Source organism: Paramisgurnus dabryanus, chromosome 2, assembly GCF_030506205.2.
Source record: "Paramisgurnus dabryanus chromosome 2, PD_genome_1.1, whole genome shotgun sequence".
NCBI lineage: Eukaryota > Metazoa > Chordata > Actinopteri > Cypriniformes > Cobitidae > Paramisgurnus > Paramisgurnus dabryanus.
In genome coordinates this window covers 1,498,335-1,522,891 of record NC_133338.1, presented here as the reverse complement: position 1 = coordinate 1,522,891, position 24,557 = coordinate 1,498,335, and the positions used below count along the sequence as shown (strand labels likewise).

The 24,557-nt window shown below is 38.6% G+C and overlaps 1 protein-coding gene and 1 pseudogene across 1 annotated transcript; both read left to right on the top strand.

The window, feature by feature from the left end:
- Positions 1–1,791: 1,791 nt before the first annotated feature.
- On the top strand, positions 1,792–16,828 carry LOC141281875 (nuclear factor 7, brain-like). The gene is made up of 6 exons (XM_073813681.1): positions 1,792–2,322; positions 2,650–2,710; positions 14,523–14,794; positions 15,957–16,098; positions 16,198–16,224; positions 16,317–16,828. The coding sequence occupies exons 1-6, from the start codon at positions 1,792–1,794 to the stop codon at positions 16,826–16,828; spliced, it is 1,545 nt and encodes a 514-aa protein (XP_073669782.1).
- Positions 16,829–19,029: 2,201 nt separating this feature from the next.
- On the top strand, positions 19,030–23,946 carry LOC141281874 (uncharacterized; annotated as a pseudogene).
- The last annotated feature ends 611 nt before the right edge of the window (positions 23,947–24,557 follow it).

The window sequence follows — 24,557 nt, the reverse complement described above, 5'->3', positions numbered from 1 at the left end:
ATACTAAAATGGAACAACTTTTTTAAAACTTCAAGTGCACTAAAACACAAATCAAGATTCTTGAGCAATTAAGTGCACACTTACAGTACAATTGCATTGCATTGCCAGTCTAATGGAAATACATTTAAAAAGGCATTGCAACAGAAATTATAGTTGTGTTTAAGTACATTTTGTGCACTACAAGTATACTTTTAATAAGTACATATTAAATACTCTTTAAATAAAGCACAACAAGTAGAAGCATACTTGTTTTATACTTCCTGTACTTCAATCATATTTCTAATACACTAAAATATACTACTTTTTTACCTACAAGACTGAACCACATAGATGTGAAATATAAAGGCTATCATGATAATTTTGTCAACAATGAACCATGGATTTGTTAAGTTTATAATATGTCTGAAACCTCTTCAAAGACCCCACCCTTTTTTTGACATTGAGCTATCTAAATCCATAATTTTTTATTAAGAAACCCATCAGAAATGATTGACACATTATGAGACGGGAGGGAGCGGGACACAGGAACACTGTGGAGATATATGTGGAATGTTAGGTTAAACCTGTACTATCTCTTTTAATACAATCAAATTTAAAAAATCCACATAATTACATACGAGCTTCTGGAGACGTCTGACGGACAAGGAACCTTGACATTGCTCCCTGTGCCGCAGCCTCTCGCTCCTCTTGTGATTATCTCCTGATGCGTGCTGCTTAATATCACACACTCCGCCGTGACAAACAGAATAAACGCAACGGGATATGGTACAATTGGTCTTGTATTCATTGTCCCTCGCGCATTCCAGCCAAGGGTATTCATTTCCCATTCAATTCATTCTTTTTCGCCGGCTGCTCGGATGCAGTCATTTTTACATTTCCCGCTGTTGTCACTTGTCGTCATCGTTGCTATGATACGTGACATCACAATGACTGAAACGACCAATTAAAAGGGCATTCCCCGATGATGCTGCAAGCGTAAAAAACGCTACGCTGATCATAGACGAACAGGGGGAGAAATTAATGCACAGTCAGGGTTTTCTTATGCAAATGGCGCGGTCTTCGTTCATTGTCTGACATAGAAGCTATGTGTCTGTCATGTATTTGCACTGAATTGATTTTCAAAAAAATACGGAACAAAGTGCGTTCCGTATCAGTCCAATACGGAACAAGAATTGTATGTGTCAAATACGGGACGATTTCGAATTATCCGGAACGGTTGGCAACCCTAGATAGCGCTGTCTCACTGTGGTGGTTTGTTTACAGTGGTTGATACTGTTTGACGAGGGCAGATACACAACCTAAATGACCGTGCGGCCATCAGGCAGCTGCCTCCTTTCCTACCCCATTGTGACGGCTCTGTGTGCTTTGAGGTAGGGGTGGGCAATATAGCCTCAAAATTATACGAATTTTTGCGGTAATGATATTTATGACGGTATAAAAAAATATGGAAAAGGAAGGGCAATTTCCATCCAATGAGCTGTCATTGATAACAGACTACCTAATTCAAAGTGTAAATCCATTGTCAGAAATAGCATTAAAGTGCAAAAGTAGTGACACAATCACACAGCATGAGTCAAATTTAAACAAAGTACAAACTAGAGATGAAATGGGGTGAACATTTTACATCACTATGACACTACCACAGATTTTCAGTAATCTTCACAGATCCCAGTAACTTAAGTCATTAGCTAACTATATAAATTTTTGATTTCAAAATAATTTTACATGTAAATGAATTATTATTATTATTATTATTAAAACCCTCAGGTTTATTATATCTGACACATCACCATGGCTGCAGTGGATCATATCACACAATACTTTAAGTGCACCATCTGCAAGAAGCTGTTTGAAAATCCAGTCATCTTAAGCTGTATACATGCCTTTTGCAAGAGCTGTCTGAATCAGACCTTTTGCAAGAGCTGTCTGAATCAGCCTGTAGACATGAGCAATCCAAAGTGTCCTTTGTGTCTTGAGGCTCTTGAGCGGGCGCGGATGGTTGAACTGAGTCTCTACACTGGTAAAAGTGGTGAGATCCCCTGCGACAACTGTGAGAAAAAACAGATGTTCAGAGCTGTGAAGTCCTGCTCAACCTGTTTACTCTCATACTGTGAGCATCATCTGAAGCCGCATCAGTCTATGGAGAGGCTGAGGGGTCATAAACTAGTAAAACCAGTGGAGAGATGGAATAAGAGAGTGTGCGGTGTCCACGGCAGACCCCTGGATCTCTACTCTACCCGAGACAAACGCTGCATCTGTGCTTTATGTGTGAAACCTGGTGTAGATGTCATACCTGTGGAGACAGAGAGAAAGAGGAGAGAGGTATTTAACTTATATAGAAAATAATACAGTGGGTAATATATGGCCCCTGGATTTGCTTTTCAGTGACATTATTAATTTGAATAAGAGCGTTTCTTGCTAAGAATGCTGACTTTCAAAAAGCAAATTCCTAAAAGTCTATGACTAGATCACCAATTCTTTAAGCCCTAACTGGTGCAGTGTGTAGCCTTTCATTTTTATCAAACATGTTGAAATACCTTTTCATATGTAAAAGATGTTAAAAAACAATGAAACTCAGTAATTGTATAAAGTTGTGGGTTTATTCATGTATTCTAAAAGCTTGATGTGCATGTGTGTGTGTTTGTACAGGCCAAACAGCAAACGACTATTGTACAGTCGGAAAGCATGATCAGCCAGGGAAGAAACAAACGTCAACACCTTGAGAACAAAATCAGAAACTCTCTAGTAAGTATGGGTATGTTAACATTCGTTAGGTATGCAAGTTTACGAACAGCATAGGCTACTTTAAAGATCTTTGCACATTGGCCCTCATTTATCAAAAGTGCATACACCAAATTTCCAGTGTACACCTGGCTTACACCCAAAACCACGGTGACTTTGAGATTTATCAATATGGATGTTGGCGTACAGCACGCTCAAATCCTACGCCAACTCAGGAGCTGGTGTATGCATGTTTTGAGTAAGTGTGGAAACGCGCAGAAAAAAATTCACAACAAAACGCATTGACAAACTAAAATATACACTCACCGGCCACTTTATTAGGTATGCCTGTCCAACTGCGCATTAATGCAAATTTCCAATCAGCCAATCACATGGCAGCAACTCAATGCATTTAGGCTTGTAGACATGGTCAAGACGATCTGCTACAGTTCAAACCGAGCATCAGAATGGGGAAAAAAAGGTGATTTAAGTAACTTTGAAAGTGACATGGTTGTTGATGCCAGACGGGCTGGTCTGAGTATTTCAGAAACTGCTGATCTACTGGGATTTTCACACACAACCATCGCAAGGGTTTACAGAGAATGGTCAGAAAAAGAGAAAATATCCAGTGAGTGGCAGTTCTGTGGGCGCAAATGCCTTGTTGATGCCAAATGTCAGAAAAGAATGGCCAGCCTGGTTCGAGCTGATCGAAAGGCAACAGTTACTCAAATAACCACTCGTTACAACCGAGATATACAGAAGAGCATCTCTGAACGCACAACATGTCGAACCTTGAGGCAGATGGGCTACAGCAGCAGAAGACAACACCGGGTGCCACTCTGACAGCTAAGAACAGGAAACTAAGGCTACAATTCACACAGGGTCAACAAATTTGGACAATAGAAGATTGGAAAAACGTTGCCTGGTCTGATGAGTCTTGATTTCTGCTGCAACATTCAAATGGTAAAGTCAGAACTTGGCGTCAACAACATGAAAGCATGGATCCAATCCTGCCTTGTATCAACGGTTCAGGCAGGTGGTGGTGGTGTAATGGTTTTGGGGATATTTTCTTGGCACACTTTGGGCCCATTAGTACCAATTGAGCATCATGTGTTGTTTTTTTTTACCATGTTCATTCCTTTATGACCACGATGTACCCATCCTCTTATGGCTACTTCCAGCAGGATAACGTGCCATGTCATAAAGCGCTAATCATCTTAGACTGGTTTCTTGAACATGACAATGAGTTCATTGTACTCAAATGGCCTCCACATATACCAGATCTCAACCCAATGGAGCATCTTTGGGAGGTGGTGGAACGGGAGCTTCGTGCCCTGGATGTGCAGCCGACAAATCTGCAGCAACTGCTTGATGGTATCATGTCAATATGGACCAAAATCTCTGAGGAATGTTTCCAGTACCTTGTTGAATCTGTGCCACGAAGCATTAAGGAAGTTCTGAAGGCAAAAGGGGGTCCATCCTTGTACTACTAAGGTGTACCTAATAAAGTGGCCGGTGAGTGTATGATATATTACGACCTACTGTAAAAAAAACATAGTAATTATAAACTTCATTGGTTTTTTGTGCAACATGAACTTTAATGTTTATTTTTGTGACTTTACCAAAGCATTTGATTTGTAGGCATATGTATTCCTTCAGTTGCGAGCCTGTGCACTTTACCTGACGTTTCAGGGCAGAGCATGTGAGCAGAGCGTAGCGTTGAGCGGGGCGGTAATATTAGTACCATCAGTGCGCATTTCCAGAAAATTCTGCACCGCTCCCTCAATACGCTCAGCACCGCCTGCTCAACCCAGAAAGCCCTTTGATAATTTGCTAGTTCGAGAATCTGTGAAAACGTCTAGCAATAAGTTATGGAATTCAAGCCTTATACATAAATGTAAAGTAAAAATCAAAGTAAAGATTGAGCAGGGAGAAGAAATTGAAAGGGAGTGCGGAGAGACTGTAAGAGTTAGAACATTTTCATCCTAGAATCTGCAGTGGCACATTGCCAGAAAGCACAAGGATGTTCTACGAAAACATGGTAATGCATCTAAAGGTAAGCTAGTAAGTTACATACCATTCGATGATAAATAAATAAATGAATAGGTAAGGTAAGATGCTTGTGTTGAATGGAGCCGTGAATCCGATCATGATGACATGCGGACAAAATCGTGGCCACAAATGATCTTTTATGCTACATTATGGACACAAATTAACAATTCTTTTTCTTATTTAGTCTAAAGTATGGCCATAAATTTAAAATTCGTTCCCAATATTCAACAGTTTGTTCCATGGAATGAATTATCCTAATATTTCGTAATTACTATTACAATTATTACTACTTCAAATTATGAATTAGCCTAGTAAAACATGTGGATGTCGTGGAAACAAATAGTTCATTTGAATTATATCCAGAGCTCCCTATCAAACTGGATCTAAGATATAGCTGACAAACAACTGTACGTAAATACAGAACAACACACTACAGAAGTTATTACACCATTTTAAAATATTATTTAAAAAAAACTTAAGCAAACCATTAAGCAGACATAGAATTTAGATGTAACTGTGCATTCACACCAGCCGCGGAAGAGGCGGCAAGCGCGGATGATTTACATGTTAAGTCAATGCAAACACGCGATTAGGCATCCTGCGGCGCGGTACACGCGGTAGCCGCGGCGCGGATGGCGCGGAACGCCCGAATTGAGCGTTGCCGCGGGAAACGCGCGAGTTCAAAAATCTGAACTTTGGCGGAATTCCGCGCCGCGTTAACCAATCAGGAGCTTGCTGTAGTAGTGACGTGATTACAGGAAGCAAGCGGAGTGGTGTAGTCTCCGCGGAGTCGCAGAAGCCCCTCCCATGACGCGGATTTCCGCATGAATTTCTCGAATGACTAGAATTTCACCCGCGGATTTCACGCGAGAATGAAGCGAGTGAACTCAAATGTTCAAGCGTCCAACTACGCGCGAATAGCACGTTTTTGCCGCCTCTTCCGCGGCTGGTGTGAACCCACAGTAAGCAAAAGCACTATTTTAATTATTTTTATTTCTCTTGATTTTATTCTTATTTTTAACTGTTTTATTCTTTTATTCCTGTTTTATTCTTTTTCACACATTTAAACAATTTTTATTAAAATCACATTTATTTTATTTTAATTGATATTTTAAATTCATGTATCTTTGATTTTTTGTTTTCTAATTTCTATGTAAAGCCCTTTGAATGACCTCTGTGTATGAAATGTGCTATACAAATAAACTTGCCTTAAACTTGCCCTGCCTTAAAAAAAAAATATATTTATTCTTCTTAATAACAATAAGCGTCATTAATAATAAAAATAATAATAATAATAATAATAATAAGAAGAAGAATATTACAAATTGTCATGAAATTATTAATTTGTCTTTAATCCCACTCTTTAAACTCCCAAATAAAACAATTTTGTTTCTTTCCACTTCCCTGGCTTCTCTTCTTTGCCGTCTTCCGTGTGTCCATGGCGTAAAATGAGGATGTGGGGAAGTGGAGACTTGATTTATATGGGCGTGTTATTCTAATGACGATCATTTTTAGCTGCGGCATTTATGTAGGGCAGGTTTTGTGTACACCTGAATTTCAATGGTACGCACAGCTTCATAAATCAGGCGGTGAGAAGAGTGTAAGCATAATCTTACGCCAACATATACGGACGTTTCTATGCAAGAATGATAAATGAGGGCCATTGGGTCTAAAATTTTAATCCGAAATTTCGCACATTAAAAACTATGTTGTGTCAATCACGTTTACATTCTGCCTACTTTTTTATTTTATTTTAGAGTTGTTGTGTTCATAACACACTTCGTGACTTATGTGCAAACAGCTTGTAATGCATAATAGCTGCCCGTTAACAGTAAATACGCAAGATGCCATGCTTGCCGTTCATACACATACATGCACACACATGCGACGAATCAGATTAATAATACATTTATTTATAACGCACTTTTCATTCCGAAGAATCTCAAAGTGCTACAAAGGACAGCAACAATAGTAACCACAAAAAATATATATAAAACCATAAAAACAATAAAATAATCAGCACAAATAAGCCTTTCTAAATAAAAAGGTCTTTAGTTCAGCCTTGAAAGTGTCCAAGCTCTTTATTTCTCTCAAATCAGATGGGAGATGATTCCAAAGCCGTGGTGCAACTGAACAGAATGCTCGATCCCCCATAGTACGAAGATTAGTGGTTGGGACCTGAAGAAGTAGGTGGCCTGATGATCTTAGAGTGCGGGGAGAGGATTTCAAAGTGATGAGTTCTTGATGAGTAAATAAGGTGGTGCATGTCCAGTGATACATTTATGTGTGATCAAAATAATTTTGTAGTCAATCCAGAATGAAACTGGGAGCCAGTGCAGTAAATGTAAGATTGGAGTTACATGATCATATTTTCTGACTCTCAAGAGGACTCTGGCAGCACTATTTTGTATGTATTGTAGCTTCTGCATGTTTCTGACAGAAATCCCAGTGAAGAGTCTGTTACAATAATCCAACCTGGTGGAAATAAAGGCATGTAGAAGTTTCTCTGCATCCGAAAGAGTTAGAAGAGGTAGTTTAGAGATATTTTGAAGATGGTGGAAGGAAGTTTTACAAATATATTTAATGTGTTCGTTGAAGGTCAACTGCGGGTCAAACCTAACCCCTAGGTTTGTAACTGAGGAGGAGAACGTGATGGCTTGGCCGTCCAAGGTGAACTGAGATACTAGAGAGGAGTGGATCTGATGCGGGGTTCCAACGAGTAATGCCTCAGTGTTCCCAAAGTATAGTTGGAGGAAGTTGCTTTCCATCCATGCCTTTATTTCCAGAAGACATGTGTTGAGTCTTGACAAGACTGTGGAGGGGATTGAGGCAGTTTTAATATAAAGTTGTAAGTCATTGGCGTAACAGTGGAAGGACAGCCCATGTCTGTTGATGACAGAGCCAAGGGGAAGTAGGTACAGAATAAATAGAATTGGTCCGAGAACCGACCCCTGCGGAACACCACATGTAACAGGGAGCTGCCTGGACTCAGTCTCCCAGTATAACTCGTTCAGTCCTACCATAAAGGTAGGATTTAAACCACTGCAGTGCTGTTCCTGTTAGTCCAACTGTATTTTGGAGGCGGCCCAGAAGGATGGCATGGTCCACTGTGTCGAATGTGGCTGTTAGGTCAAGTAAAATGAGCAATGATGGTGATCCTGAATCAGCTGCCATGAGAAGGTAATTTGTCACCATGAGCAGTGCTGTTTCGGTGCTGTGAGCTGAGCGAAAGCCTGATTGAAATACCTCATATAGGTTATTGTGTTCTAGATGGTTGTGAAGCTGAGTGGCCACTTCCTTCTCTAGAACCTTTGACAGAAAGGTGAGGTTGGAGATTGGCCTGTAGTTTCCCAAGACTTCTGGGTCTAGGGTTGGTTTCTTAAGTATCAAACAGATGACAGCAGCTTTAAGGGCCAGAGGGACATTGCCATTTTTGAGTGATAGATTAATAAACTCTGTAATGATTGGGCTGACACTGGGAATGAGTGACTTGAGCAAAGCAGGCAGGATAGGGTCCAAGGTGCAGGTGGACGGCATCATTTTTTTAATGGTTTCTTCAACATGGCTCTGCTGAACCTCAGTAAAGTGTGATAGAATTGTCAATCAGGAGGAGCCAGATATTGAAGAACGGATGTTATTGACTTTAGATCTAAAAAAATCAATGAAGCTGTTGCATCGCTCCACTATGGTTTCAGTGAATGAAGATGATTACGTCCCCATACATTTATTTATTTCTCAGTCCGCCACAAAATTAAAATTTGCCATTACAAATAGATATTTGCACATCGCGTTTATCACTACCTCTGTCTCTCATGACACCCGTGGCGTCAGTCGATGCGCTCTGCTGAGACTCATTTAAGTTACTTACTTACTTATTTAGCTGATGCTTTTATCCAAAGCGACTTACAATTGCTATATATATATATATATATTTGTCAGAGGTTGCACGCCTCTGGAGCAACTGGGTGATTCTCACGAAAACTTGGTGTGAAAAATGTCAAGCATGAAAATGTAAAAATTGCTTAAATTTACTTTTTTTCACACCAGACATTAGAAACAAAGTCTGGAGTATATGGGAACATTAATTTAAAAACGTTTACTTATCATTTAACACTTTTTGTAACATAATTTCAAAAGTAAGTCCTAAAAAATCTCATTACCGCAACAGTCAGAAAACATCAACACTGTTAGAAAAGCTAATATAATTTCACATTTTTAAAAATGGATTATTAATAGTCATGCACAGTAAATTGAAATTCTGAAATAATATTTATTTTAAATTTAACGTTTTTTTTTATTTTGTTTTATTTAGCTCATATACCGCAACACCTTCCACAATTTGCAACTATTTTTTTTTTATATTTCGAAGAAACCAAGAAATTTTCAAAATGACATGACAAACCTGAAAGAACATAATTTGGAGATTCTGCACATGCGTTTAAAATCAAAGTATTATGCTTCTATTAATGAAATTAACATTTAATAAGTATCTTTTGCGGTAATGATACATAGGTTTCGGAAATGAGGTTAATTATTTCGGTAATGAGAATACATATACTAGCCTGAGATTTTGTTAAAAACAAATTATAAAGTAGAAAAAACTGATAATATTTACAGCATCATGCGTTGAAGTTCAAAACTGTTTTATTGTGTAGTCTTTGAAAAAAATATTATAGAAAAAACATGAGAACAGGAAGGCCTATATTAATATCCCTTTGTGTCATATTTAAGCTGCTTGGGGCTTCTCCACCTAAAGACGGCAATTGTTGGCTCAGGGTGTCCCTTATTGTGAGGATCTCCCGATGAAGGTGCTCAGGACCCGGCTCAACATCGCCCTTTGATGTTTCTTACTGCAGTGTCCAACTGCCGGCAAAGAGCCGCAGGTGGTTGTCCTCCCCTCTCTCACCACTTCAGTTTGTCGCCGAGAGCCTGTGTCCTGAACCGGGAGCTGCCATGTCTGTTTCCTTTGGGTTTCCAGCGGAGGAAGATGAGATGTCTCTGAGAGTGTTGGACGGAGACTGGGACCAGGCTCCACGTGGTGCATCAGCCACACAGCCCTCCTTCTACAAGGAACTGGTGCGCATTCTCTTCAAAGCCTTGCAGGACTTGGAGATTGAGTGGAGCACCCCACAAGATCCCCAGAGAAGCAAGCTTGACTTTTGTTTTCTTCACTCGGGCCGCCCCGCTGCCGCTCGGAGAAAAGTCACCAAAGCGTGGGCTACCCCTCCCCCCATTTTTTTTCTTAGGTAGGCTACCTGTGTATTCCCCCCATCAAGGACGCTGTGGCTGCTCACCTCTGCCCCTTGTCCACTTCCTTGGATGGTGTGGCACAGCTTTGAGGATAGTGAAGCCTCATGACAGCACACCTGTCCGAAAAAGCATACCCGCGCCGGGAGAGGCTCTGTCTGCATTGCACACTATGGCGATCCTACAGATCTTTTAGGCGCAGGTGCTTAAGGCTCTGGATGAAGGCAGCACGGATCTAAATACCTTCAGGGATCTGAGGATGGCTACGAATTTCACGCTAAGGGCCACGAAGACCACTCATGGTGCTCATGCACAGTCACGCCCGTTTCTCTATCCGGCCTGTTTGGGGACACGGTGGCCACAATCACGGAGCATTTCTCGGAAGCGGTGAAAAGCTCTAAGGCTATGAGCCACTTCCTACCTCACCACCATGTGTCTCATGGACCAGAACCGGTGGTGCATCGCAAGAGTCCCTGGCACAAATCCTCCAGTATATGATGCAAGAAACCGGGTCCTGGGGGACTGCCGTCCGGAACGAAGCCGTGTTCCTGACAAGAGTGCTGTGAAGAAGAGAACGCTGAGCGGCGGAAAAGAATGAGAGTCTCGTTGGATGTCCCCCTGGCTGTTGTGGGCGACGCAGGGACTTTATGTTGAAATGTTTGTCTGTTAAATGTAATAAAGATTGTTATTTTGTCAAAAACAGAGCATTCTTCTCTTCAGTTGGTTTTGTGTTGCTCGCCTCAGGGCCCGTCCTCACATAAGCGTCTACAACACGCCCCCCCCACTCTCGAACACAACCCACATGCTGCGAAGACAGCGGAAAGGGTTAATGCACAGTCCTAATGAATTGTGCAAAAACCCGCTTTCTGTAACAGCGCTGGGCGCTTATAGGCCATCCTCTCTGGTGTCTGTGACTCACGCACTGCGCAGAAAGGAGGTAGTCTCCCTTTGTCCCTCGCCCCCACGCAGCAATCTGACGCTGCAGACAGCGCGCGTTGTGCGGTCGCAGGGAGCTGAGATGCAGGCACACATGGGATCCAACTTTGTGGATCTTGTGAAGCAACTGCTGTTGCAGCGCCTAGACGTGTGGCGTGCCATCGCTAGGTTGTCTTTGATACCTGAAAGTGGAAAGAAAGCATTACATTAAATTAGCATGTCTCACAACATTGGAAGAAAAAAATGTATGTACACATCATAATATATTATAGACTTGTTGCGTTGTGTTGTGTGTGTGTGCCATGTACATTTCCTAACACTGTAGTGTGTTTTTTGCTAAATACACCTGCTAGTAATATCTCCAAACCTAAGCTCAGTCTCTCCTTCCTTCTGTGCTCCTCGAGCCATTCTGGGTTGTTGTAAAGTTTCTCCCTGAACTTTGTCAAACTGGCCTTTGCTTAAGTTTTTTTCTCACTTGCTGATTGTCTACAATGAAGCATCATAAAGCAAAATATCAACAGTTATTACATTTTAAATTTGTATTTAATTCATAAGATATATTTAAAAGTAATAAACAATATGCTTAAATTCTCATTTCCGAAACAGAAGTTCTCTTTACCGCAACTGCTATTAAATAATTGCGGTATATGAGAATGGTGTTGCGGAGGATGAGGTACCCCAGTATGTTTTGCTAAAAATAGAGAAGCCATGAAGGCTTTGCTCATTTTTTATTCAGTGCATATAATTAGACTTTAATAAAGAACATTTTCATAAAAAAATTGTAAATCAAAATTTTTTCGAAATGTAGAAAACTACCTGTTTCGGTAATGATAATCAAAATGTTGTGTAAGCATTCTGACAAGAGAATATTTCAAATTTAACTGGAAAGATATAAAGAGATGATCTTACCTGGTAGCCATCTTGAAGTAACTGGTCCATGTGCTTGGTCACTCAAAATCAAACTTTATTAAAATTATGTATGTGTGCTTAAACTGTTCTCAAAAAGTGTTGCGGAGGATGAGAACATCAGGCACGGACACAACATTTTCCTAATTTTTCTTCATTATTATTATACATGAATATTCAGTAAATTATTTTTCTGTCATCTAAAGTAGTCTAGCAAAACATCAATTTATTTTTTTTCTAAATATTTTTGTGTTAATTTGTTTAAATTACAACATAACGCATGTTCAAACATAGCCGGACGCATTGCGGTAATGAGAATTTAAGCAGAAAATTAGATAAAACTGACAAATTGTATATTCTTATGTTAAAATCACACATTGTGCAAGCTAGAACACAGTATTGTGATAATTCTGATGCTTTTTAATATTACTATATTACACATTTTATAGCTAAAATCATTAGTGCCGTGGTGTTCCAATGGTTTCGTGAGAATCACCCAACTAGGGGTTAAGTGTTTTGCTCAGGGACACAATGGTGTGTCACAGTGGATTCGAACTCGGGTCTCTCACACCAAAGGCGTGTGTCTTATCCACAGCGCCATCACCACCCCACAAGTTGCATTTAGGCATATAATGCTGACGTGCTCGTCGCGAATGTGCCGTCACAAACTGCATGTCTGGAAAAAACTTGTGTTCCTGATTCTCAACCTGTGGAGGTTTTTCCTCAGCATTAAAAGGGAGTTTGGGAACTTACAGCAAGGCACAGATGACAACATGTTTACTCGAGACAGCACTAGCATGAAGCTAAAGCTAATCTTTTACATTATAGGGCCAGTTGTTCAAAGGTAAGCTGATCGGATTTTGGTTATCGGATCGGATCAAATCTTGAAAATGGGTTGTTCAAAAGTGAAAGAAGGAATCTGAAATCAGATTAGATCACAGAATCCAATTCTAGTTTAAATCTGGATCAAACCTTCAGTTTGTGTTGTTCAAAACTTGTCAGTAGGATTTGGATAACTTTGATCCAAAAAAACTGGATTATCCTGATCCCAACAGGGGGTAGGATTTAAAGGTGGATTCCAGGAGGGAAATGTAGAAAAACTCTAAAATTGGTCAAATAACACATTTGTTTCATTTAGTGTATATACTTTTATTTATATTTTGCACTTGACTTGTGTAACCGTTGTAACAGTGATAAAGTAGATATAGTAGACATAGGCTACCAATTAAGCTATTCAGTAAAGTAAAAATAATGAAATATGAAATAATCCCCCAAACAGATTTCAATCACAAACAAAAATAATATAGGCCTATTCAATTTTTATGTCATTCATCACCGTATATTAATTTCAAAGAAACAATCATCAGAGATCAGCCTGTCAAAAACAATGTCTAACAATGGCATCCCTTACTATACGTCCACTCAGTCCCTCATTCTGACAGAATGCCAGAGGTTGGTCTGGTTCTTCAAACGGCTCAGGTGCATCATAAACATCATCACAGGGAGGGACATTGCACCTGGTAGCGATGTTGTGCAGGACGTTACACGATAGTATTATGTTGCATGCTCCCTGTGGTTCCACTCGCAAGTAGTTAAGGCATGCAAAGCATCTCTTCAGAACTCCATTTAAAAGCTCAATTGCACATCTTGTTTTGCAATGAGTAGTGTTGATGAATACACAGATGTGGTTCTGGACATTATTGGAGGTGAAAACTATAAAGCTCTGCATGGGATTCAGGGTGTTGTAGGGGATGGTGAGCCTACGATTGTAAAGGAAAGTGAGGAAACATTCATTCTGGATCTCAGCCCTACTGTATTATTGAAATACAACCTGGACCCTCAATGGTAGAGCCAGCAGTCACAGGAGCTCAGAAAAGACACTTGAAGCGTCCTTTGTGCGTCCACAATGTATTTGTTATTGGATATATTTTTTTTTTGTGACTCAGATGAGGGTTCATAAAAGAAATTATAAATGGATGTTTATGTTATTTTTGTGTTTTGTCTACAAAATTAAAAACTCTTACAGTGATCCCATATTGGTTCTTCTACCTGTTCTTCACATAGCTGGTAGCACATGTTGTGATATGTTGTCCCATTTAGAGCACAGGTAATCTGGATTTGGTAATCTTGAAAACTGTGTATCTGGATCAGGGTGATCCAATCCAATGTTGCTTTGAAAAACCGGCATAAAAGTAAGACGGATTACCTTATCCTGAATAGGAAAAAATGTGATTTCCAAATCCGGATCATTTTGATCCAGATTAAAAATTTTGAACAACTGGCCCATAGTGATGATGCTGGTAGTGACGATTCTTCAATCAGTGAGCTACGCTGTATTTGCGTCACATATTGATATCAGCTTAGCTTGCTTGGAACCCCAACCGAGGTTGTACTAAAAAAAGTATCAGATAACGTGTATTGCACCCAGTGGAAAACCCCCAAAGGTAAGCTGACCCGACCCAAACCGTGTGGTACTATGCAATGGAAAAGCGGCACATACAGTCCAGCATATTACATACACGCATGAAGAAAAATCTATTTGATAAAATGTACACCTTGGAATTAGTCAATTAGATAAAAGCACCTATCAAATGCATAAAAATGGTAATAAAAATTGACTTTGTATGTTGACAGCATTCTAAGTCTAAATGTATATAAAGTCAAAGAGAATGATCAGTCGCTCTTCTACTCTTCACAGGATGAGATAAACAGAGAGCAGACAGAGATAAGGGAAGTGTTTTCTGCAGTGATGGATATTGTGAGAAGAGCTGAGAAGGAGCTGATTGCTCCTCTAGAGGATAGAAGAAGGAGTCTGGAGAGAGAGATGGAAGAGAAGACACAGAAGATACAGGAGGACCTTGAAGAGTATAAAAACATTATCAACCATCTGAATCAAACTCAGAATGAAGAAGACGACATCCTCTTTCTCCAGGTCAGACATAGATATTATTGTATATTATTGTCTCCCTTCACCTGTTCACCAGCTCCATTTACCACCAACCAACAGTCCTTGCTTGTTTGCACTGTTATCAAAAGCTATATAAAACTCCTGATTAAAAATAAAATGTGTTTGGTCTGATTTTAAAAAATATATATTTTAAATGTATTTGATTGGTTTGTCGATAGTGAATGGGGAAATGTTTGGTTGTTTGCTAAGCATAGCGCCACCGCTTAACGTTAAGACATGGGGGGGGGAATCCTGGAGGTTGAGACTGTGTATGGGAACCTTCAGGATGGTCCAGATGGACTGGTTAGCCTGGTGCTGCTCGCACTAGTGGCCTTGGGGGTGCAGGCAGTTCGGGTAGCCACGGAGGTGCAGGCAGTCCGGGTGGCCAAAGAGGTGCGGGCAGTTCGGGAGGTGCCCGAAAGACAGGAAGCGCTGGAGGCGTCGACAGGATGGGAGGCGCCAGCAGGAGAGGAACCGCCGGAGGCGTTGACAGGACAGGAGGCGCTGGAGGCACCGGCAGGGCACCAACGGTCAGAGTGACCATGACTCTGAAGGCAGGTAGGCACTCATGGTCACTGCGACCGTGGCGGTATTGCCCCCCCCCAAAAAAAATATTTGGGACAGACCGGGAGTTGGGGGCATTTGGGAGCGGCCGGGCTGGGCAGAGAGTTCAGGGCTTGAGTGTACTCACTGGAAACAGAAGAGCAATACACAGACCATGTACACAACAGGGCCATGGCAAACACGGGAAGTAAGGAACTAAAAGGACATACTTCAGAGGCAAGAAGGACTTTGGGTCCATCAGTAAATTTGTGAATGGCGCCGGGTCTGAATATATTATGTATATTAATAATATACACTTGTATATTGTATATTAAAGTATTTTCACACAAGAGAGAGTGCTGTTATACTGAATATGATGACAGTGATTCATACTAAAGCTTGATTAGGAGTTTGATTCACATAGCAGCTTTGAGTTCATATACAGAGAGTTACATTTGAGAGAAAATGCTGTTTGTTTGCTTCTGTTTAAAACAATCAGGATTTCATGTCACCAAGTAACAGACTGATCAGATCCGTCCAATCATATTATGTAAATTATAATACTTTATATACATGTCATGTAATGTTTTTGTTCTACTTTCAGTCATATCCATCTGTACCTGCTGAATTCAGAGATGATCGGGGAGTTTCTATTGACACTGAACCAAACTTTTGCTCCATGAGAAATATAACCACTCCTGTTTTGACTTCTATTAGGAATCGGCTGGAGAATCTTTGCTTTATTGGTAAGAAATCATGATGATGAAGATTGACAGTAGTGATGTATTGAGTGGGGTTTACTAAAGAAAATATCACTGATAGTGATTCGTTTAACTTTTTTACAGAACTAAGAAGGATTCAGAGGTTTTTAGGTACGTTTAAAAAACAAATACATTCCTGATTCATTATATTGATTTATGAAGCTCTCAAACTTTTCTTAAATGAGATTCTTCTCTTTCCACAGTGGATGTGACTCTGGATGAAGAAACTGCATATCCAGCTTTGGAAGTGTCTCAAGATGGCAAAACTGTAAGAGGCAAAGCAAACGCTCATGACAGTCTGGGCAGGCCCAAGCAATTTATGAGTGGAATCCTGGGAAAGCTTCAGATCACGACTGGAAAAGCATTCTGGTTAGTGGAGGTTGGACAGAAAACGGGCTGGAAACTGGGTGTAGTGAGAGAAAATGCAAACAGGACAGGAAAAGTCTCTTACAAACCCAGTGAAGGTTATTGGGTCATTGTGTTCTGTGGTCCAAACACGTATGGAGCTTATGAAGAAAATCCCATTCAGCTGCATCTCTCCACCAAACCTCAGAAGGTGGGAGTGTTTGTCGACTATGAGAACGCTCTCATCTCCTTCTATAATATGGACGATCTGTCACACATTTACACATTCACTCAGTGTAGATTCAATGGAACCATCCGTCCGTATTTTAATCCTCCTCTTAACATAAATGTGACCAGTCACGGAAAGTAGGGACACAAGTCGGATCTGGGCATTTTGAGTTATTCACAGATTCTGAAAGTGCAGTTTCTAAGCTTTCCAACGATGTGTAACACATGGAAATCTGATAAGATTTGGAGAAGTTGTGGCCATTTGAATATAGGAACTCAGAAATACTCAAACCGAGAAAATCGAGACGAAAGGGACTCTTCTTTTCAGCTGGGGGAGACAATAGGGCTCATTTACATCTCATTTAGCTAAGCCATACCCCCTGTAAAACCCTTTTTGAGAGGTTCTAGCATCATATGTAGTATTTTATGACCAAATGACAACCCGCAAAAATAAACATGACTCTTTTACCTTTGTGGGGATCACAAGTCGAATCCAGTCTGTTTCAGATTATCCAATGACCACATTTGTCCAGAAATGCGTAATCCGTGAAATATAGATTGTTTACATCAGATTTCGCATGAATGTCTGGTAATACAATATAATATATAATCTGAAGACTATTTAAATCGTAACATGTAAGGGTATATGAGCTTACACTCCGTTAAACACATGAACCCACCTTCAAAGTTTGTATTTAAAATAGGGAAGTAGTATAATAGATTGTAATACTGGATTTTATTTAATCAACTTTAAGTTTATTTATGAAGAGACACTATAAAACAATTAAACCTCAGGTGGTGTTGCTAACCCAAGTTTGACTCTTAGGTGAAACTGTTTACAGATATGCAACTCCCTGTTCTCCTAATCTCTTCATCACAAAGGCTTTGGCACTGTTAGCCTTTAGGCTCATATCATTGGGTATCTGCTGAAATATATTATGTAATGTATACATATTATGTGGTTCTAAGGTTGTAATTTTATATTAATGTTTATTATTATTTTAAGGGTCATAGTGCGATGAGTGAAAAGGTCTAATTTCTATAAATCTAAGATCAGATGGATTAAGGTTTTTAGAACTTTGGATAGAAGATGCATTTCTTGTAGAGGTGGGGTTTTGCCTTGATATTTCTGGCTAGTTTGACCAGTTGCCAAGATACTCCTGGCTAGTTTGACCGGGTGCTCTTTAGTATCACTTTGCACAGGTCAAACTGGAATTTGACAAGGTGTTCTTTAGTATCACTTGGTACAGGTCAAACTAGATTTTGGTAGTTTTCTCAAGCTGTGTATAAAAGGTGGCCTGGTAAAACATTCTGGGAGCCATTCTGTACCCAGAAGCTCCCACACTCTGTGTGTATTCAAACCTTATGGAAGCATTCTGTAGTCAGATCTTCCCACACTGCTGTGTGTCTTGAATTGCCAGGTATGATTTTATTTTATGTTTACTGTTTATTTTTCTATGCTGATCTTTTAGTGAATGTTTGGATATATTTGTAATTGGTTGATTTGAATAACCAAATGATTGATTTAATTGTAACCTGCCTGGCAAAATAAATTGTTAATCTTTATTCATTCCAAAACTTGTCAAATCTTTATTATATTTTCAGGGTTTAAGTTAAATGTATTGAAGGGGGTATAGATTAGGAGTATTGCCTCTATTGAAAATATTACTGGAGTAATTGCCTCCCCGTTTTAAGGTTAGATGGAGTAACCTCAACCTAAAACATAGATGGATCCTCTTATTTTCAATGTGTTTGGAGAAACCTCTAACTTTAACTTAAGTTAGAAGGAGAATGCCTCTATGCCCAGCTGTATGGAACTGCCTTAGCACCTTCAGAATTACACCTTATTCCCTATGTGAATATAATTCACTCTAAATAAATATAATAATAATTTTGTAAATTATGATCAGCATCAGAATAGTATTGGTAACTAAGAAATTGGAGTCAGATTATAATTTAACCACAGAGGTCAAAGAAACAAATTAAATAAATGGAATTACTCTTCTAGAAGCGCTACGGAAGGAACGAATACGAGACCCCTTCACCCACTCCACTTGTATCTGTCGTTGGGCTTGTGGGTGGCGTCTTACAGCTTGGTAATCCCGACGTGATGACGTATACCACAGGTGACGTAATTCTGGTGACGTAGTACACCCGGAAAAGTGACGTGGTACTTCAGAAAGCTTTCCAGCGCGACAATTCAACCATAACAGAGGATTCCATTCATCGCAAAATAGGAGGTTTAAACGTTTACTTTTCTATCTTCAGCTGTGATGGTAAGTTGATTTTATTTGCCTATTAGAAATGTTGAGGGTGAGCATAAATGCACCCGTATGTTGTAGAATGGGCGGTAACGGTAAACTCCGTGAAAGTCCGGAGAAATCCGGTGGGGCAAAAGAATTAAAACAACAACATCGCTGTCAGGGAAATGATAGTGACAGTACAGATAATGAAATAATATATTCACTCGCGCTTCGAATCAAACATCTTCTCCTGCGTTTACACTCAGAAGGAGTGAATATTACACGAGTTAATGACTAACTGTTATCGCGGTACATTACGAAAAGTCGTAAATTTGAGTCTAAAAGTAAAAGCATCGCCGTGGCGATTATCTATTTGCTTCGTAGAATGATCTCGCAACTACATCGGAAACCCGTAAAGTATTAGCGAATATCCGTGAATAATAAAGTCATGTCGGATGAGATTAGAAAACTCCGTGCCCAAGTCGATGCGTCCATGTATGTAAACAAACCTGCGCAAAACAGGCGATAATAACTCTGTTAAGCATTTCAACAGCAGTGTAGATGAGGATAAATCCCCTTTGTTAGTAAATCAAAAGATCTTTTGTATGTTAAAGCAACAAAAGATAAACTTAAAATGGAGTAACATCCAAATTTTATTCTGGTTCTCAGCTAAGGGTAAACATTAGAGACTAAATGTAAATCCTTTATATGATTATTCATGTTGTCACATCATATGTGCAACACTTAAATAACAAACTCCTCTGAGCAAGAATTAACAATTAAATAAAGGATGTTAGATAAATGTAAATTACAGTGCAATTTAATGTATTTGTATATGAGAAGTGAATTTGGGAAAGCAGATTGATATGGCAATAGCACAAATAAAGCAAAGGTTCATATTGGTCCTTTTGAATCATTAAATGCTGCAAACATCAGTGTAGTAACTATACCTGATGAGTTAAGGAGATAAGTGTAATTATGGGAATAAAAGATAAATGTAAGTGTATAAATGATTGAAGGCAGCATTGTTGGAGTTAGAGGTTCAGTGCATGCAGAGTGGAACTAAATGTTGGATATTAAGCAAGTAGGGATTTAATAATGATTGTGAGTGAATCTCCTAAAGAACACTCAGGATTGGATATGTGTAGAATGAAAAAAGTACATCTTAAAACTCCTAAATTATTGCAGGATTCCCTAATGGTGATATGAGGCAAATTGAGCTAAAGCTTTGACTGATGCACAAGAAAGATAATGATGAAACTGTTTTTACAATGGTCAATAAAACACATGTGATCTTATCTCACAGAGAAAGAATCACCACTGAGATTAAAAGGGCTTAACCCCCCTCTCAGAAAATATGTGCTCTTCTCCTTGTTTCAAGTGAGGTTTTTAGCTAAGTTGTAACAAATAAAATGCATCATTATATTCTGTAAATCAATCAAAGTGAAATTTAACGTCATATCTAACATCATGATATACAGTACTGTGTAGTCAGCACTATTAAAAGTTATAGGCTTAATCCTTACTTTATGATGACGTGTTAATTGTTAAATAAACAAATGTAACCTAGTTTTCTGGAAATTGTAGAAGCTAAGTCTTTGTAGTTTCTTTATAAAACTGGAGGAATTGTTAAAGAGCAATTTGATGTCCAATTGTCTTAAGATAGTGAAATTCATAAAAATAAAGTGTATAGCCTAATCCTGAAATCATCACAGGAATACAGATTTCCTGATTAAAATGAATCAGTGGAGCAAATAAAAGTCTTTTACACCTCTGTATGTCTTTACCTAGAATAAAGTTAAAGCCTTTAAAATAGAAAACAGCATTTGTGCCTACTCTGCTTAAAATTCCTTTATTCCTTTTCCATATTCAAATTGAATAACATCTAAAGAACACTTAGTGAGATCTCAGCTAAAACATGAGAAAATTGTGCCCAATTTCAAAAATTCCAGCTGAGGAAAGAGTTGAGCCCCTCAGCATGTGATTGTGGTTTAAAACAACGGAGAGCTGTTGTTGTTAGTGAACATGTTAATGTAGCTGATACCTTAGGGTCAATGTAGAGAAAAGTGTTCTTAATTTTGCAGATTTTGATATGTCCAACTAGAAGCCCTTGAGACCAGTTATAAAATTATTATTTTAATAAATATTATTTTAAGATAATGTAATTTATATTGTAATCACATTATGATATACATTATATTGTAATGGCCAGACAGGCCTCAGATGGTGAAAAGTGGTAACACTACATGCATTTCAAACTTAAAAGGTTCAGATCCACCAAAAGACATTGAGAATATTTAGATTCAAATTTAATTGGTCAACTATCTAGTGCCAAACGGGGGTATGTGTATGTCTATGATTGTGTGTGCTTTTGCATGTTGCTTTGTTTTTTGCTTTGCAGGAACACTGAAAATTGTGACACAAGATAGCAGACCAAATAACCCTTCCCTTTACTGAGGCCTTTAGACTGCCAAAAATCCCCCAATTTAATCTGGTTTGTCAAACTATTTCAAACTTAATCTGGCCTCGGAAAATGAATTTGCAAAAAATAATAAGACAAATCTTCTTAACATGAAGAATTTACTGATGTCATTAACCCTGTTAGATTACTAATGCTACCATTGACAACTTATTGGTTTTATCATCAGTGGAAACTAAAAATTATATCATGTCTTAATGCAAATTGGCCAGCATTTTAGAAATGAATGTTCTCTCTGTTATCTTAACATCTTTCCTTTCAGGTGGACCACTGTGACTCCTTAAGAGTCCAGATGCCAGAGGGGTGTCTGAGCCTAAATTCAGGCACAAACCTGAAATACAGGAGATGGGTGTGATAATGATGTAAGGGGTCATACACATCTCACAGTAATAAACTATGTTGGTAGTTAACTAGTTATATGACCTCCCGATGTAGCATCGGATTAAAATTGTGCAACACAAATTTTTATAGAATAGAATCCACCTGTCTCCCAGATTTGAACATATAGTGGTGCACACATTTTCACCATTGAAACAACATAACACTGTTACCTGGTATAAGTTTTAAAACTATCCAGGCTTAAAACACCACACATATGTATGATAATTGATGGAGAAACCAATCCCTAGAGTTTGTCATACATACAATAGCATCTCACACATAGGAGAGAAAATTAAAGGTCTACTCATGATTTTAATTTCATGGTAATATAAACTATTGGGTCAATTTTCTATTGAATTATGTGAAACATTTCAGGGTACATAGAACATATGTATGGTTATAGTCACACATCGGTTGTTTTGTCTCTGATTTTCTTATATTATAATACAGGTAAAATAAAAACTATTAATTGATTAAGACCTATTTCAGATTAAAATAAGTAAGTGAAGAATGAAATCGCTAGCATGGCTGCAGACATGTCTAAACATTTCAAACTTTACAAAATGGTTATATTTGAAGTGCTGGCACTTCTAGAGATCAATTACATAAATCCCAATCAGACTCCTAACCATTGAATGTGACTAAACCAACATATATGTACAGAATTATTTGACAACATGCAAATAATTGTTGACAATGGATAAATAAGAGATTCAGAAATCATTTGATTTAAGTTTAAGTTCTCTGGGTATGTTTTAAGTTACTTAATTGAAATCTTGGATCTACTTGATTAACTTGCATTTAAAGGTTCTGAATAATTCTAGGATTATTAAAATTATAAATATATCATATTATATATACCTTAGTATAAATATCTGTATTTTATATACATATAATTGCATTTGTTTGTATTATATTTGAATGGTATTGTTATTAAATGTTTTAATGATGTATACCACTGGTAAATATGCCAGTTAAATTCAATTTTGCCACTCTTCCTTTAAAATACACAGATTATATCAAAATTCCACTCTATACAAGAGATGCATAGTAGTGAAGAATTTGGTAATTAAATGGGATCATCTTATGGGAAATTACTTTGAAAAGAGAAATAAGACCTTTTTACAATTCGCACCTACTATTATGAAACCTCTAGTAATGTCATATGTTTTTGTAATCTTTGACAACCATTTTCTTCCAATGAAAGTCAAGTTCTTCAGTGTTCAGCCATTGCATGACCATGTGTATGATGTTCTTCAGATGTCCCACATACAGTGGTGCATTGTCAGTGTGAGGAATTCCTTCACCTACGGAGGTCTGACTATTCTAAAAAAAAATACCTTCATGTCAATAGGTAACAGAGGACTTTTCAAAATGTCAGATAAATATCCAGGGAAGGATCCCGCTAGACACACATCTCTCTGTGGTGGGGAGACACTTTCAACGAACACAGCACACAGTCATTGACTGACACTATGAATTTGGTGCAACAGATGATTCTACAGACTGAGTATCATCTCAACCAGGCTCAGGTAGAAACAAACCTGGCCAAAGGAACAGCGAAAATTTTGTCAAGTTCATCTATTCGTTCTGCACAGTATGTATACACTTGGTGGGACTGGATGTTTCGTGGGTGTGTGATTGGCAGTGGACTTGTGTTTATGTTCTCTTTGCTTCAATGCTGGTATTTCAGATCGACAATTCGCTCTTTACGGACATCTGCCAATGCTGCTATCACCCAAAGTCCCCTACAAGTGCCCGCCATACAGAGACTGTTACAATAATAAAAAAAACACAAGGATTTGAATGACCAGTAAATGGCCCCTAGGGACTATTCTGAGATTGCCCCAAGGGGCCAGGGAAGGATTGTAATACTGGATTTTATTTAATCAACTTTAAGTTTATTTATGAAGAGACACTATAAAACAATTAAACCTCAGGTGGTGTTGCTAACCCAAGTTTGACTCTTAGGTGAAACTGTTTACAGATATGCAACTCCCTGTTCTCCTAATCTCTTCATCACAAAGGCTTTGGCACTGTTAGCCTTTAGGCTCATATCATTGGGTATCTGCTGAAATATATTATGTAATGTATACATATTATGTGGTTCTAAGGTTGTAATTTTATATTAATGTTTATTATTATTTTAAGGGTCATAGTGCGATGAGTGAAAAGGTCTAATTTCTATAAATCTAAGATCAGATGGATTAAGGTTTTTAGAACTTTGGATAGAAGATGCATTTCTTGTAGAGGTGGGGTTTTGCCTTGATATTTCTGGCTAGTTTGACCAGTTGCCAAGATACTCCTGGCTAGTTTGACCGGGTGCTCTTTAGTATCACTTTGCACAGGTCAAACTGGAATTTGACAAGGTGTTCTTTAGTATCACTTGGTACAGGTCAAACTAGATTTTGGTAGTTTTCTCAAGCTGTGTATAAAAGGTGGCCTGGTAAAACATTCTGGGAGCCATTCTGTACCCAGAAGCTCCCACACTCTGTGTGTATTCAAACCTTATGGAAGCATTCTGTAGTCAGATCTTCCCACACTGCTGTGTGTCTTGAATTGCCAGGTATGATTTTATTTTATGTTTACTGTTTATTTTTCTATGCTGATCTTTTAGTGAATGTTTGGATATATTTGTAATTGGTTGATTTGAATAACCAAATGATTGATTTAATTGTAACCTGCCTGGCAAAATAAATTGTTAATCTTTATTCATTCCAAAACTTGTCAAATCTTTATTATATTTTCAGGGTTTAAGTTAAATGTAT